General features: G+C 39.8%; 1 protein-coding gene across 1 annotated transcript in view; it reads left to right on the top strand.

Annotated features, from left to right (window-relative positions):
• Nucleotides 1–18,138, top strand: part of GLI3 (GLI family zinc finger 3) — a 313,436-nt gene that overhangs the window by 72,729 nt on the left and 222,569 nt on the right. The window contains exon 3 of the mRNA XM_077491685.1: nucleotides 15,932–16,174. Within this exon, the coding sequence (XP_077347811.1) occupies nucleotides 15,932–16,174 (243 nt within the window). The remainder of the gene's footprint in view (nucleotides 1–15,931; nucleotides 16,175–18,138) is intronic.

Genomic DNA, 18,138 nt, shown 5'->3' with positions numbered 1-18,138 from the left:
TAAACAGGGAGGTAAGAAGGCAATGGAGGAGACATTTTACCAGGAAGGAATAAAAAAAAACTGGACCATGGATATCCTGAGTCCTAAGGTGGACACCAGGAGGCCCATGGTTCCCAAATGTGATTAAAGGCATGGAAGGAGTTTAGGTGTGGAATTTTTTCGCACAGATAGTTTGGTTGGGTAACATTCACAACCTCTGATGGATTAGGAGCAACATTTTGCTTCCAGTGTAAGCTTTACAGTTTTAAGATTAGACCTTATTCACAAAAGAGTTTTTTAATCTTAAGGCCCCTTTCACACATGCAGACAGTATGTCCGTATTTCGTCCATCCGTTTGCGGATGAAATACGGACATACATGCATCCCTATGGGATAGCGGGTGTCTGCGGATGAACATCTGCTGGTGTCTGCTGAGCAAGCGGATGTTCACGGGGCGGATCATTATGGATCCATCCTGTGTGAAAGCGGCCTAACTGATATCGTATGGTAAAGGAGCGCCACTCCAGCCTTTGACCTATTAAAGGTGATTTTTCATATATATGGTTCTGATATAGTACTGCTATTTATTAGGTTCAAAAATATATTTACTAACAATGGCATAAAGATGTAATTTGAACTTTTAGTTGTTAATTACTAATTATAACCACGTTACTACCTGCCTGGAAGTTCTACCTGTGCCTGTGTGGGTTTCCTCTGGGTACTCCGGTTTCATTTCACACTCCAAAGACATGCTGGTAGCTTAATTGACTCCTGTCTAAATTGGCCCTAGTATGTGTATGTATTCATGTGAGTTAGGGACCTTAGATTGTAAGCTCCTTGAGGGCAGGGACTGATGTGAATGTGCAATATACATGTGCAAACTGACAGCACTATACAAGTACCTGTAATAAATAAAAAATAAAATAATAATATAGGATATTCATATCGACCTATGCATAATCCATAAAACTGCTTCTATAAAGATAGATTCCACGTGGCTAGAAAATAAAAATTGTCATCTTTTAAACAGTGGTAAAGTGATTGTAAAGGTAAAATAATTTTTTTTTTTAAAACGCACCGAGCGGCCAAGAACCTCCTCTTCTCAGGTCTCTCGCTTGCGCTCCTGGCCCCTCCTCTCTGTGCAGTTCCCCATGGGAAGTCGCTTCCTCAATTGACACAGACAGCAGGACTTAGCCCTGCCTCTCACTCCCTCTTCAGTGGTTTTGATTGACAGCACTGAGAGCCAATGGCTCCCAGTGCACAAGCAAAGCCAATGAGACTTGGAAGTGAGGGGAGAGAAGAGCTGCAGATGTTCACAGCGATGGATTGAATAAGGTAAGGTAAGTAAAATGGTGAGTGAGAGGGGAAGCAGATGCCTAAACATTTTTTACCTTAATGCAAGGAATGCATTAACCACTTCCCTCCCGACCTATAGCAGAATAACGTCCAGGCAGTGGTCCCGTTATCCTGACATCCATATACATATCCATATGACCTCTTCCAAGATAACAACCGGCTCACACCCATGGCTGCAACACCGATCTCGGTAAAGACAGACGAGAGTAGAGGAGAGCCGATCGGCTGCCCTCTTGTTAATCAGTGCAGCTCCCCCCAGGATGCCCACTTCAGACCACCAGGGAAGCCACCACTGATGACCAACAGGTATGACACCCATGGCCACCAGGGATGTCAATCTCTGCCCAAAATAAATTCCAATCAGTGCCCACAAATGGTGCCAGTCAGTGCCCATCACTAATGCCTGCCAGTGCCTCCTTATCAGTGATGCCCATCAGTGCCATCTATCAGTGTCCATCAGTGCCACCCATCAGTGCTATCTATCAGTGCCCGTCAGTGCCACCCATAAGTACCCATCAGTGCAGCCTTTCAGTGCCCATCAGTGCCACCTACCTATGCCCATCAGTGTTGCATACCAGTGCCACCTATCAGGGCCCATCAGTTCCGCCTATCAGTTCCCATCAGTGCTTCATATTAGTGTCCATCATCAGTGCTACCTCATCTGTGCCCATCAGTGCCTCCTTATCAGTGCCAGTCAGTGCAGCCTCATCAGTGAAGGAGAAAACATACTTATTTACAAAATTGTATAACAGAAACAAAGAAAAAAATGTTGGTATTTTTTTATTTGTTGCGGAAAAATAAAACCCAGCAGTGATCAAATACCACCAAAAGAAAGCTCTATTTGTGGGAACAAAATGAAAAAAAAAGTTTGGGTACCAGGCAATTATTCAAATTGCAACAGTGCTGAAAAGCTGAACATGAAGGGGGAAAAGTGTCTGGTATTGAAGTGGTTATGGTAAGAAAATGTTTAGGCTTTGAAACCACTTTAAAATGCTTGCAAAAATGTAATCCCCAAAAATGCACAATTTATGCTAAGCTCACAAGTTACACTGATGTGTGATATGAGGCCTGTGCAGAAGGCCACAAGAGAAAGTATCAGTTTGGGAGCCATATGTGCCCATTAGTGCACAGGTCAGTAGCATCATATGGTAGCATGTTCAACAGGTTTTTATAAATGTAATTTTCAGCCAATATACAGATTTTATCAACCTTCACAATCATTACTCATGTAGGCATGAAAAAAAAAACTTGAAGCAATCTTGTAGTATATCAGTCTGTAACCTAATAAGATAATGAAGTTGGTTTACTCAAGGAATTGAGAATGTTCACACAACAAATTGTATGAATATTTACATCAATTTTGCAATAAAGTGCAGATTAAATAAATAAAGGGGGTTATTTACTAAAGGAAAATCCACTTTGCACTGCAAGTGCACTTGGAAGTGCAGTCGCTCTAAATCTAAGGGGTAGATCTGAAATGAGTGGAAGCTCTGCTGATTTTATCATCCAATCATGTGCAAGCTAAAATGCTGTTTTTTATTTTCCTTGCACGTCCCCCTCGGATCTACAACGATTGCACTTCCAAGTGCACTTTCAGTGCAAAGTGGATTTTCCTTTAGTAAATAACCCCCAATGTGTCTACTTTTTGAATTATTGGATAATTGAAGTTAATCATTATGCATTTTACTCTGTAAACATTCTCAAATCCTTTAGTAAATCAGCATGATTATGTAAGGTTGAATGAGGACAAGAAGTTTACTGAGATTCAACCTCCTAAAATGTTGTGCTGTTCTAATAATGTTAATTCAGCAAAAAGTAAAACAAAATGAGAACCACCGTGTCAGGCCTGATGTATGTGTATCATAGATATTTGTTACAAAATGTATAACGTTTTCAACTTATTTGAGAATATTTATGAGTTAAGTGTATGGAAAAGAGGAAGTGACTGAGAACTGGGACTTTAAGCTGTTTGCTATGTGAGCGCAGTGTGCTCCTTGGAGGTATGTGTCTGCTCTATTTGTATAATGGCTCAGCTGCAGTGTACATACGGCAACCTTCTACCTTTCTGGGATAGACTCATACACTGACTTCAGTGGTTGTGATTTAATGATGGAGACGAGTTTCCTTAGTAAACCAAATTTAGAGTGCTGGAATGCTTATCTTATATCCAGACCTTGAACATAAAAGGCATTTTATACCAGCAATTGTTCATTTAATGAGCAATTGCAGAGTACAGGACGGCTAAGGGATTGAGCTACATGCACCATTATTGCAAGAAGTATTTCGAAATACCAGAAATAGGACGTAAGCTCTGATCAGGGAGAGTGTGAGCACAATTACCTTCTTTTCAAATCCTTCTGTGACACTGCGGGAGGAAAAAGGACTTTGAAACTTGAAAGGAAAGAGCTTGCTTTCAACCTCAAAAGCTAGGAGGAAAGGGCTCTGAAATTTGCTCAGTATTCCCAATTCACCATTAGCCTGTTTCTTCCTTTAGCCTCAAGGCATTCTCCGCTTTTTGAAAAGATGTTAAGAAATTCAGTCACAATAGAGAGCCTAGTTTTGAACATGTTTCACTCGGTCCATTGAGGTCTGGTCTTCAGCCTTTGTGTGGGGTGAATTGAGCTGAGCAGCTCTCTGGCTGGGGAGAGGTGAATGAGCAGTCTCTGTGCAGTCGCAAATTTGGCAAAGAATAGATTCCCCTTCCTCTGTATGATAATCTACATTCCTGTACAGCCCCTCTACTGGCAAAATACATACACAACCTGAGCTAAAGTTAATGCTTGCTCCTTGCTTCACAGCAGCTCTTCTCAAGATCACCTTCTGGTTAAAATTGTTGTTGACCTCTCTCGAAAATGTTGTTGACCCTCCTGTTACAAAATATACAATATAAAACATTGAATTACTTACATAACTTGTCCAAAAATAGTAACATTTCAGCAGTTTTCTTCAGTCATCTGTGACATCCAAAATTAGGAAGGGGATGCAAAAATCGAAAAGTTTACTAGGAAGAACTTGACAGGAATACTAATGTGTTTTGTACACTTCTAAATATTCTTAAATCTGCTGATTGTGTGAGTTTCTTTTGCAAGAGACAGGGATAGATGTAGCTCACCTTAGATATGACTGCATATTTGCATGAGTAGGAAAAGTAGTTCCTGGAATTATTTTGGAAGTTGCTTTGAATATCTTCCAATAAGCTTGTCTTAAACTTACAATTGCAATTGTAGTACTAATTACATATTCTTAGAAGCCATAGTTAATACTAAGGCACCATTTACATATGTTCACTTCCTTACAGTGCATTTTCAAAAAAATAAAAAAATAGCATGAGTCATGGGGTGTTTATTTACACTAGGCACAAACTAAAACAATCCATTGTTGCAAGCAGACTGGTGTCTGTTGTGTGTCGGTAACTTTATTGAAACGGCAAAGTGACATTTCATTCATTCCTGTGCACCAGGTGAGCTCCAGTGCGTTGCAAAAAAAAAATCTTTTCTGTGTTCCTTCGCGGTGACTTGCGTTGGTCAAGTACAGGAAAATGGCAGTCACTGCACATGTTTTGAATGGCACCTTAGCAGTTAACATTACTTAATACTAGAAAGCCTCATGAAATAGCTTGCAAGCTATCAGCAGTTTTTATTTGCCAGGCTTTGTGCCCTTCAAACTTGATTTAGAGCCTATGGTAAATAAAAGGGAAATTAATAGAATTGAACAGATAAATATAAAAAAAGCTTAAGAACCGATCAGAACTACAGAAAGCTACAATTTTTTTTGGAAAAAATATATTTTCTTCACAGTTGACTTCCTGTCCAGCAATCCCTTTTACAGTTACTGCAGTGAGAGTCTTCTTGAACCTAAGAGGGCTGACAACTAGGTAATTTGCTGCACTTATTTATTGGTTTCTAATTTTATATGTCAATATATTTTTCAGAATTTTATAAAGCACAAATCATTGATATGTTTACTTAAAATATCAGTTGATGTAAATACAATATTTCTATTGCAAAATTGAACCACTTGTTGGCTGTTGCAAAAACTTGCAAAATGCTGATACTGGGCAGTGCTTAAATCTCTAAGTCATAAGATATTAAAATTTCCCATGTAGCCTTATTAAACTCACTTTAACTCACACATTTGTAAATTACATTTTATGTAAATGTTACCTGCATTTAAGGTGCACCTTAAGTTCTAACTTTTTTATTAAGCACTGAGTAATATGAATGGGACCAGAGAGATAATCAAACACTAAATCTATATTTGCTTCTTCGAATGTGCAAAGTTTTTTTTAATGTGTTTAGTTTAGGAGCACGTGTGTCTGCATATGTGCGCTAGAATGTTAGGAATATGTGGAAAGAAAAACATCCCAAAGTGAACATCTTTCTAAAACTGTAAGGCATTCATCTGGGAAGAACATTTTAGTAGATCGGATGTTGCTTTTACCTCTAAAGCTGTCTGCTGAAAAACCTCGACAAGCAGTAACAGTTGTCTTGTGTTTGGCTGTCGAAATCCTTTGGCACATACTGCCGGAGAAGTGGGCTGTTTGCTTACATTTTTGCAATAGACCCCTACTTGTTGCCATGGCGGACAGTATGTTTCTGTCAACAATTTGGCTTGGCGCAGCCTGTCTACATATCCTCTTAAAAACCTTATTGAACAATTCAGTTCAACAGAACAAGATTAGGCAGCTCTTGTCTTTGGCCAGCTGAAGTGGTTGCTGCACTTACAGCAGGCGGAATTATTGCTGGGGAAGTTTATTCTCTCTGCTAGCATAGAGGGGGAAAATCTTGCAAATCCCCTAGCTATTTGTATTCTGGAGTGCGTGCACTGTCAAGTTTATATCTACCTCTTTCAAAAGTAACTGTGCAATGCGGGGCATGTGGCAAACTCTTAACATAATGTTTGCCTGATTGAATTCTGTGTCATTCTGAGGGAACATAAGAACAGGAAATCAAAGCAGATGCTTTTTAGTGCTTTTGAGTACATATCAAAATTACATAAAATTTAGATTTCATGACTAGAAATTGAAAAATATTATTTTTTTAACATATTCTTTAATATTATTATTTAAAATTTAATTTTAGAATTTACTGATATATAATGAAGAATCTTTTAATAGCTCGGAAGGAATTGGTGCTTATTCCATATTTTGTTGTAAATCAGTTTTCAAAATTTTTTTTTTACTAATTACGCTCATCTCTTCTTTTATCTCTTGTGCATAACCTACATAGTTATTCATGAGTCACTCATATGTCTTAATCTCTGGTTCTATCTTTGCCCACCTTGAACCTTGAGGCCTCATGCACACTGTATGTTTTTACAGCTGCTGTTTTTGGCTTCAGACATTTTTTTTCTGCAGCCAATAAACTCCCCAGCATGCTATCCTATGTGTCCATGCACACATAGGCTGTTCTCAGCAGTTTTTGTCAGGGGTGTTTTCTAACTGGAAAAAAAACCCCCATAACTAAAGGTTTTTGAGAGGAGTCTTTCAGCTGTAAAAATGCTCTAACTCTAAAAATGTGGCTATTCTGCATTTATAAGCGTTTTTGAGCCATAAGCTTTTGTGGGAGTATAATTTTGTTACAAAAAGCTAAAAAACACTAAAGCTAAAAAACTGAAAAACACTATTGCAAAAATGCTGAAAAAACTCATTCTACAACTTTCTAGAGCTAACGCTACTGACTTTTTTTTATGACGTCCAGTGTGCATGAGGCCTGAAAGTTGAGTTTTAGATACTCTAGCTCCTATGTCGTAAAAGTCTTTTGGAGGGAATATAACTAGTTTGAAAAGCCTGGTACAAACTATCAGTTTACCCATACTGCTGGGTTGAAGAAAAAAAAAAACCTGACAGCTCAGGTCGGAGCCACTGTACTAATGTTCCGCCCCTCTCAGCCAGAAGTTAGCATTCTCAGAGCTGATCGGGAGGCGGTTGGTTGCTAGTTTTTTAGCATGTTTATCCGACAGAAGCCGGCCAGTCTACATTTGGTCCGTGTGTACTAGGCTTAATGGTCACACGTGTGCAAGCCACATATCTTGCTGCAAGTCTAGGATATGAAACTATTGGATTGTGGCTCATCTTAATGAGTGAGTGAATGAATGAATGAAATATTTGTATAGTGCACAATGTGAACTGAATCGCCTCTAGGCCTCTGCTTTCAGACAAAAAGCACTTGTACATAATACTTCAGAGATAAACAAAGTTAAATATATGAAATCTGGTAATCTGGGCACCACTTTTAGACAGCATAGACAGTACAAACGTCCAGCCCGATGATTGGACAGTCCTATGTTCTAGCCATCCCTTTCCCAATCTAGTCCTGCTGTACAAGTAGGGTTGCCACCTGACCAGTATTTTACCTGTCTGGCCAGCAAAAATTGGCCTGGTTTGCATTATCATTAACTGTAAGAAGATCTGATTTGTATGAGAAATGTATCGTTCCATGCTTTGATTAAAAAAAAAAAAAATAGCCGTTAACGTGTTATTAATGGAGAGACCAATGTGAGACTACATAAAGTTAGAGAAGTTTGGAAAAAGATTTCTAGTCCAAATATTTCAGCTTACCGTATATACTCGAGTATAGGCCGACCCGAATATAAGCCGAGGCCCCCAATTTACCCCCAAAAAAACTGGCAAACTTATTGACTCGTGTATAAGCCGAGGGTGAGACATGCCTGTCCATCCCTGTGTGTGTGTCCGTCCATCCCTGTGTGTCCGTCCATCCCTGTGTGTCCGTCCATCCCTGTGTGTCCGTCCATCCATCCCTGTGTGTGTGTGTGTCCATCCATCCATCCATCCCTGTGTGTGTGTGTCTCCATCCATCCATCCATCCATCCCTGTGTGTGTGTGTCTCCATCCATCCATCCATCCATCCCTGTGTGTGTGTGTCTCCATCCATCCATCCATCCCTGTGTGTATCCATCCATCCCTGTGTGTGTGTGTGTCTCCATCCATCCATCCATCCGTGTGTGTGTGTCTCCATCCGTGTGTGTGTGTGTGTGTGTGTGTGTGTGTGTGTGTGTGTGTGTGTATGTGTGTGTGTCCAGCCTACCTGTGTCCCGAGCCTTTGTCCCGAGCCTCCGTCCCGTGTCGTGCCTTGCCTTCGTCCCGTCCCGTCCCGTCCCGTCCTGTCCCGTGCCGTGCCTTGCCTTGCCTCCGTCCCGTGCCCTCTTCGTCGGCGGCCATTGTAAAATTCAAAAGCCGCGCCTCCTCCTTCGCCTGTGATAGGCGGAACACTGAATTTCCCAGCAGCCTGTGTTCCGCCTATCACGGACGTCGTATCATCCTCGTCCGTAGTACGAGGATGAGAAGATGCCCGTGATAGGCGGAACACAGGCTGCTGGGAAATTCAGTGTTCCGCCTATCACAGGCGAAGGCGGAGCCGGAGGCGCGGCTTTTGAATCATAGAATGGCCGCTGTCTGTCTGCTCGACACGCTGATCGAGCGGGCAGACAGCGATGACTCGAGTATAAGCCGAGGGGGGCACTTTCAGCCTCAAAAAAGAGGCTGAAAATCTCGGCTTATACTCGAGTATATACGGTAATTGGTAAAAATCAGCCCACATTAAGCTGCAAATTCAGAAGGTTCACAAGAAACCTGGAATTAATTTCCATGATTTCATCCACAATTAAGGGATGTTGTTTGTGAAGTTAAGATAAAACAGAACAGAGTTCAATTACAACTTTCAATCAAGGCTTTCGGAAATAATTAATCACGGTTTACTGAGTCATAGCTTTATCAAAAACAGCATTGTGCTTTATGTTTAAGTATATACAGTTGTATATCATAACAGTATCTGTTACTTGCAATGCTGTCTACTTGGTCAACCTCTTATTTCTGCAGATCCTCATTTGATGGAACATGTAATTCATACTTCCACAGGTCAATGTGAACACAAAACTAGAAAAGTGTTGCTAGATGATCTGCACTACATGAGTGCAAGTAATGGGTCTTTCCCAAAATTAAAAGAGGGTTGTCTGTTTCTCCTCACAGCTCCTGTAGCTGATATGTATACAGATAATGTGTTTTATAGAACCAGAATAAGAAATAACTCAGTACCTACGTGCAAAAGTTTGTCGTGATTTATTTTTTCCCTTACATTGTAATGTCACAGCTGTTAATACTTACTGTCTGCATTGAGAACTCCTGGGAATTCTCTGTTCTTTTACTGCCACTGGGAAAAACTATTCACATAACACTGAAATAGGCATTTATCAATATAAGTCTTTTATATTTGTGTGTTTTTTGTGTGTGTGTGTGTGTGTGTATATATATATATATATATATATATATATATATATATATATATATATATATATATATATATATCACAGCATACCTCATTTTGCTTCCCGGCTTGTCAGCCAGATAACCATAGTATTTAAACACAACTATAACAAATGGCAATACATTCCAGGCTAAACTATTTCTAGTTTTGTACTGAATGGTATCTTCTGTTAAATCCATTTTTATGGCTATCCATATCCCCATATGACCTTCAGACAAAACAGGTATTTAGAACAAATTCCTAAAAATTTAGGGGAAATGTCCAATATGGCAGCTGTGAACAAAACAACTGTCCTCATTGGACATTTCTTTTCTGGGGCTACTCTGGAAAATTTAGATTTCCCTTTACTTGCTGTCCTGGACATGGCTGAAGTTTCAGTTTCACTATTTGAAAATTTTCAAAACTCTTTGTTTAACCAGTTCAGCCCTGGAAGGATTTACCCCCTTCCTGACCAGGCCCTTTTTTGCGATACAGCACTGCGTTGCTTTATCTGACAATTGCGCAGTTGTGCGATGCTATACCCAAACAAAATTGACGTTCCTTTTTCCCCACAAATAGAGCTTTCTTTTGGTGGTATATGATCACCTCTGTGGTTTTTTTTTTTTGCGTTATAAACAAAAAATGTGGGGCAATTTTGAAAAAACTATATTTTTTACATTTTGCTATAATAAATATCCCCCAAAAATATATAAAAAAACTAATTTCTTTCCTCAGTTAAGACTAATATGTATTCTTCATATTTTTGGTGATTGGTAAATCACAATAAACATATATTGATTAGTTTGCGCAAAAGTTATCTCGTCTACAAAATAGGGGATAGATTTATGGCATTTTTATTATTAATTAGTTTGTATTAGTAATGGTGGCGATCTGCGATTTTTATCACAATTTTGACATTGCAGCAGACAGATCGGACACTTTTAACACATTTTTGGCACCATTGGCATTTATACAGCGATCAGTGCTATAAAAATGCACTGATTACTGTGTAAATAGCACTGGCAGGGAAGAAGTTAAACACTAGGGGGCGATCAAGGGGTTAAGTGTGTTCCCTCAGCATGTTCTAACTGTAGGGGGGATGTGCTCACTAGAACATGACATAGATCACTGGGAGCAGTAGATCTCTGTCATGTTGCAAGGCAGAACAGGGAAATGCCTTGTTTACATACGTTCTGCCTCTCTGTGATGCGGACCACCATCGGACATTTAGTCCGCAGGCACGCTCCTGCGGCACGCGGTGGACATGTGCCCGCTAGCCACCAATGAAGGAGTGATGTACAGGTAAATCATTTTGCGCACCCGTGCCACTTTGCCGACGTATATCGCCGTGAGCCTCTCGGCAAGTGGTTAAGGATACTTTTTAAAGTAGTCATACATGGCTTGAATTTTGTCTGATTTTTACTGAATAGGCCGATATTTGAGCTGTGCTGCCCTTCCGGCACCACCCGACTACAAATGTTGATTAAAAAATTGACTGAGCCTGGTGGGAAACTGTCAGCTGATCAGTGACTACATCCTATCTGATACAGTCACTGTTCAGGTGTTCAGGCAGTCATATGTGTTATAGCTGCTTGAATACAATTTTAGGGAAGATGCCTTCAGCCATGTTATTTAGCCAGGATGGGGAATGCAATCTATTTCTCTTCTTCAGCCCACTGTGCCAAATGAGAGAGGTCTAGATGTGTATGGCTAACCTTAGCCTCTTCAGTAGTGTGCTAGAAGATCCAATCCCTATTCAGATGTGCCATCTGTTCAGCAAAAAAACAACCCAAAGTGCATGCTACAAATAAAGAAGCAAAGTCAAACTGCACCTTGATGTATACCTGTGGTTGTATTAAACATTCTCATATAAGTACATGGTTGACAGATAAACACTGATATGTGCATTTACATAAACGCCCCAAAAATCAAAGGAAATGTAGGATTGCAGCTACTGAATGGCAGGACAGCCAGCCCAGATAAAACATGAATGCCAAGATTTCCTTGAAAAAAGATTCCATAAAGAAATGTTTAAATTTGGAGTCATATAGTGTACATTTTTCCAGAAGCACAGACAAATGCTTATAGAAATAGACATACTGGGGGAATTGATTAAAACTGGGGCAGACAGAATCTGGTACAGCTGTGCATGGCAACCAATCAGCTTCTATCTTCAGCTTGTTCAGTTAATCTTTGAAAATGAATGAGAGAAGCTGATTGCTTGCCATGGATAACTGCAGCAGATTCCTGCTGCTCAAGTTTTGATAAACTCCCCTCCATAATCTAGTATCATGTTTGCTATTTGTTTTATGTAGCTAATAAATAAATAAGTCATTATTTCAAACATCTGTGCTTCCCATGGAAAAAGAAACCAGTGAGCCCTCGGTTTATAAAGCAGTGAGACACCGGGAAGGCTCAATGTAAAATTAAAAAGAACTTCCATAGACAATACAAAAGACTGAAAGGGAGGCAAGAACTTGCATGTTTTTAAATAGATTGTAATTTAGCCCTCTGTGTGTGTGTGTGTGTGTGTGTGTGTGTGTGTGTGTGTGTGTATATATATATATATTTAAGATACCTAAATTCCTGGCTGAGCTAAATGAAAGATCCTTTGACAAATAAAACAGTAAATAGCTACATATTTCCAATGTTTTTTTTTTTTTAGCTATTTATACAGTTGTCCTTTAATTTTCCCACCTACATTTTTATAACCTTTGTGGCAAAAAGATTCACTAAATGCACCTGCTTAGCTTGGTTGAAAAATGAATCATTGTCCAAATAAGTACAGCTCATTGAAACCATTTGTTAGCACACAACAGCAATTAACAAGTGCCAAGACACATATTTGTAGTTGTCAGCTTTTGTAGTAGCACGTGTGAATTTTTGCAGAGCGGAGAAGGAGATTTTAGCAATTAACAAAAAGTGAGGAAATGTTTATTATAATAGTCTGCTAACTTTTTTTATGGAAGTGTTTTAAAGAAAATGTATACCTTGTTTTTGGAAGTTTTGTGTGGTTGGTCCCCGGAATCAAAAAAGATTTCATTGGGAAGGTTTAAATAAGTAATAACACATGTTATCTTCCTATGTTTATTTAAATCACTTTTTATTTGCATACTATGTAGTATTTCTAGCAGCTGTACTTTTTAAATGAAAGTGGAAGTAAACCAGATTCATGAAACTTGACCTAGGCACATATATCTTTAGTGTTTACATATCTCTCTCCAAATTGTTGAATCCCATGTCTTTTACTGCTGTTTTGTTCCAGTATGATAACTTCTGACAAGTTCTTTGAGACGGGAGATAAAAGCAGCTGAAAATTTGTGTTGGGTGGGTGCTATAAATAGATTAGCAGAGAGGTTGTCTTGTTAGAGCACAGCTCTGAAAGTATCTTCCTTCCTCTGCCTACGTGGAGGGAGCATGTGTGCCTTTTCTCCAATCAGCTGTCACACAGTGTATTCCCAGACACCATTCCTACTGCAGAATGAAGTAAAAATTCTAACATGATGTAAGAATTCTAAAGAATATAGCAAGCATAAGACAGCAGATATACATGTAAAACTTATGTAGGGAGATTTGTTTCATCCCTGTGTCTCATCTGAAGGCTGTTCACTTCGCTGGATGTGAGGGTTTTCATCCACTTTAATGAACTTAGGTACACAGTAGGTTATCTTCAATTAAGCTTCTTTTACAATACTAACTGTATAGATCACTTGCCTACATGTAAATGGCAATTTCTGCTTTTGCATTCTAAGTGTCAGAACCCCCAGTGAATGTAGTGGACACAAAAAAAAAACATCGGTGTGTGCTCATTATTAATATTATTACTATTATATAGGATTTATATAGCGCCAACAGTTTGCGCAGCACTTAACAAAATTAAGGCAGACATTGCAGTTACATTAAAATTTGGTACAACAGGAATTAGAGGGCCCTGCTCGTTAGAGCTTACAATCATGTAGGGAGGGTTAATTGATACAAAAGGTAATAACTGTGGGGGATGAGCTGATGGAGAAAGTAAAACAGTGTATTAGGTAGAAGCAGGATAAGCTTCTTTGAAGAGAAAGGTTTTCAAGGATAGTCTAAAGATGGATAGATTAGGCAACAGTCGGACAGATTGGGGTAGGGAGTCACAAAGGATGGGAGAAGCTCTGGAGAAATCCTGGAGGCGAGTATGGGAGGAGGTGACAAGGGAGCTAGAAAGCAGGAGGTATTGGGAGGACCGAAGAGAGCGGTTTGGTTGGTATTTTAGGTTGGTGATGTAGCTTGGGGGAAGAGTTGTGGATGGCTTTGTAAATTAATGTTAGTATTTTGAATTGTATTCGTTGGGTGAGTGGAAGCCAGTGCAGGGATTGCCAGACTGAATGGTTGGTATGACAATTAACTACCAGAATATAGTGAATGAGTTGCTCAAAAGTTACCACACTGCTCAGACCTACCTGGCTTTTTTCAGCTGCACAGAGACCAGACTTTAAAATGTGATTTTCAAGAATTTTCCTCGGCAGAATGCATTGCATGAGTAAATCACACTGCTTCAAATGGTATTATTCTTAGGCCCCTTTCACACAGGCCAGATCCATTTTTGCTCAGCAGGGGATCTGTCTAGGGTTTGAGCAGAGTGGCAGATGACAGGTCCATGCCCACTCCACTTATGCAGAGCAGACACGGGCACATACCCGCTATGCTCTATGGGCAGTTGGATCTAAACAGACATGCCATCTATTTACACCCGGGTGCCCTCCTATCCAATCTGGCAAGCTGGAGGGGAACAGATGCCTCTTGTTTTTTTTTTTCTGGATCATATCGGACGTGGAGGTAGCCGGGTGTAAATGAAAACATGTCTGTTTATATTGGGCACTACATAGAGGAGATTGGAGGATCCAATTGGGTGCAGCTGAAAAGCAGACAGCCGTACCCGATCAGATCACAAACAGCAAGTAACATTTTACAGTATTAACTTCCAGAATAAAAAAAGTCCTTGCTTGGAAATGAGCCTGAAAATGTTTTTAAAGCACTTCTGCCTAGAATTTTATGGTCCAACTGTAAAATCATAGACTGAACTTCAGTTATTTCTAGCCTACTCATATTTATTTTAGTGATCTTGATGTTTGTCAACTCCTTTTGTGAAGATCCCCACACATTTAAGGCTTGTTTACACTTGAGGTTGGAGGAGGCAGTAAAAACACATGGTTGAGTCACACTTTTACTATCCTCCAGCTGCTTCTGATGCTGCAAAGGAAGTGTATGGGCTGTACACATGCTGTAGAAAGAAACTACTACAGTAACTTAATCAAGTGAATGGGGCTTTGGTGCAGCATTCAGGAGTGGGCAGTGAAGAGGCGACATATCTGTCAAATGCATCTGAAAAGCATTTTGCGAATTGCCTCTCAGAGTCTCGGCAGTCCTTGTGCATGTGCAAACAAGCCTTTACTGCCTTGAATTCTGTGTCACGTATTTACAATGTCCTGTGAGTAAGTAATGTTGTGTCACAGGATTCACAGAGCCTGTCTTCTGAACTGCAGAGGTGTGGGTAGGAGGCGTTTCAGGAGCCAGAGTCAGTACAGGATTAACTGCTTGCAGGCTGGAAGGTATCCTCTGATATGTAGTCCTTAGAAAATGAAAGTAAACAACAGAGAAGAAGCTGCAAAGCATGCAGGAAAGCCAGGAAGCTGTAGAAAGTTGGCCAGCTGACTGGAGAGCTCACAACATGAAAGGAGATATTTCACGTAATTGGATTGTCAAATATAACTATTGGTTTTATTGCTATTACAATGCTAATGTTATAAAATGAAATGGTATGATGTAACCATAAAGAGAGTACACTACACTACACAGACAACAAATAGTTTAAGTTACTTCTACTCTGGATTATGTATTACCCTGTGCTGCCTCAGATCTTTGTAACTTGCCTTTGCAGTTGTCTCTAGAGTCAAGAGCTCTTGAGTGATTTTGTGTGTCCCCAGGTGCCCGTATTTGTACCTGTGCTGTTTGGCTGGCCATGTTCTTTAGAGAATAACTTAGCTATGTGTTGTCAAATGTATTTCTGTCTGTGTTTGAGAAATAGATGCACCATTAAGGAAGGGTTTGGAAGCTATTCCTGTTTCTTAAAACTTTGATTACATTTACTGGACATATATGCTCCTTGAATTCCTAAAAGTGAAATGTTTCTTACTGCAACTAATCAGAATTTCTTTAATTATTTTTTCATAGAATGAAAGATTAAACATCACACTCTCAGGGTTTGACGCTAGATAAATGTTGACAACACAGTTCATTTCATTAATCTTAGTGGTCATTTATGAGAATATTTTTGATGGCATATTTTATATTTCTTCCAGAGGATGAAAGTCCCGTTCAGGCCTATCACAGAGAAAGAAGGAATGCAATTACCATGCAGGCACAAGGAGGGCAAGGCCTTAGCAAAATCAGTGAGGAGCCTTCTACATCTAGCGAGGAAAGGGCCTCATTAATAAAGAAAGAAATCCATGGATCTATAACCCATCTACCTGAACATTCTGTTCCATATCGGGGCACTCTATTTGCAATGGACCCAAGAAATGGTTACATTGATCCACACTATCGTAAGTAATAGTATATCTTTTTGCTTAGTGCAAATTTACCTTTTTATGTTCTAAAGGATACTAATGTGGTAAATGTGCATACAATTGTTAACATCTATTAGTTTATTAATATGCAGGTGTAAGCAAATTGTAACTTGATATTTTTACTGTTGTCATGTATACTGTTTATTTTTATTTTTATCCCAAAAATTGATACAATAGAAGACATATAACCATGGGTAATATTAATTTTATAAATGTTTGCACAGTGTAGACTTATATTAAAGAAGTTGTAAACCTCTGAAAAAAATTCCCCCAAAAAAACAAAATCTGCAAGACAAAGGCATAATGAGCTAGTATGCATCACATACTAGCTCATTATGAAATACCCTAAATCAAAGCCGTTTCAGCAGTCCCATCACACCACTGTCACGGCAGACACCTTTCTTGGAGCTTCTTCCGGGTTCACAGACTTCGGCGCTGTGATTGGCCGGAGCCGCAATGTCGTCACTCCTGTGCACACACTTGGGCCGTTCCTTCAGAGCACGTACGCTAGTGGTGTCACTGGCTGCATTCACTGGAAATATCTCCTAAACTATAGGTTTAGGAGGTATTTTCCATTCCACATTTATAATAGGCTTACCTATAGGTAATAGTTTGCAGACGCTCACTTCTTCTTTACGTCTGGCAGCACATGCATGCCTACTTTACATGCAAGTCTGTTAGCATAGCCATAAATGGACCACAATCACCAATTTAGGAACATATGGAGTGTACTTGACCCTTAGTATGCAAAACTGAGTGGCTGGTACTGATGGAGATGTGTGGTATCCCACATGGAGGTGATACAACTTCTTGGAAGCAAGCATGTCCTGTGTTGAATTAGACATCTTCACATATAGCATATCAATGCGTACTCAGGTGAGGGCCATGTTTACCCATCCAGGGTTGCACATGTGTTCTTTGCATCCCCAAGCAGACAGTCCCATTGATGTCAGTTGGGACACAGTGGCGGCATGGACACAGCCACTGATTCCAATATGAAATCCATGTGGGTGCGGGTTACTTACACTTACCCAAACTTACACTGTCTTCATTGGGGGGCTGTGCACTCACACAGATGTCATACTGCAAGCAGCAGCTGTGTCCATGTATCTGCTGCATCCCTGTTGACACCAATAGGACTGCCTGCACGGGGATGCATAAAAACATCTGTACATCCCCATGGGGAAAACACGGCCATTGCACAGGGTATGTGTTTATAGGCCCCATGTGAACGAGGCCTTAGGGTCCATGCACACAGGCTTAAAAAAACTCCTAGAGGAGTTTAGGGTTTTGCCAGTAGAAGCAACTAATCTTATCCTATGTGTCCATGCACATTAGGTCGTTTAGAGGGACATTTTAAGCTCAGCCTGCAAAATGCTCCTAAATGCTAGTTAAAAAAAACACTCAAAATTTGCGTTTTCTTTTCTGCCAAGAGCACTGCAGTTTTTTTAAGCTATTGTGCACGGACCCTTAAACTTGGAGTATGTGTAAATCAAATGCAGTTATCCTTTTAGTGTGGTCAACTCACTTTAAGGTAAACCCTTTGGCCACATAAGAGTGGTAAGTGTCCATGTTAATATATTATTCCATTTTTTTTTTTAAGAAAATTTAAAATTCATACTTTCTGCTAAACAAGAAAAAGGTGAAGCATTGTAAATTTACACAGATGGAGTAAGGGACATTAATGTTTTGTTAAACTCCGGATTGAAAACAAAGAGTTCTCAGTAATGAAGTTTATCTCGAGGTGTTAGAGTTCACGCCTTTTACTAAAGATTTATCACCAAGCCAGGATATGACTCTGCTGTTTAACCTTTTGGTCTCCAATTCCATAGGACACTTGGCAACCCACAAATTGGGCCCCTTCTGATTCCAGAGCCTCCATTTTCTGGAGCCAGAGTTTAAGATTTATGTGAAAAGGTCATTGACCAGATGACTGATTA

Source organism: Lithobates pipiens, unplaced genomic scaffold, assembly GCF_037356315.1.
Source record: "Lithobates pipiens isolate NorthernLeopardFrog02 unplaced genomic scaffold, aLitPip1_a1.2 Scaffold_19, whole genome shotgun sequence".
NCBI classification, from domain to species: Eukaryota; Metazoa; Chordata; class Amphibia; order Anura; family Ranidae; genus Lithobates; species Lithobates pipiens.
The sequence above is the reverse complement of the archived record's forward strand: the minus strand, read 5'-3'. Positions and strand labels throughout refer to the sequence as shown.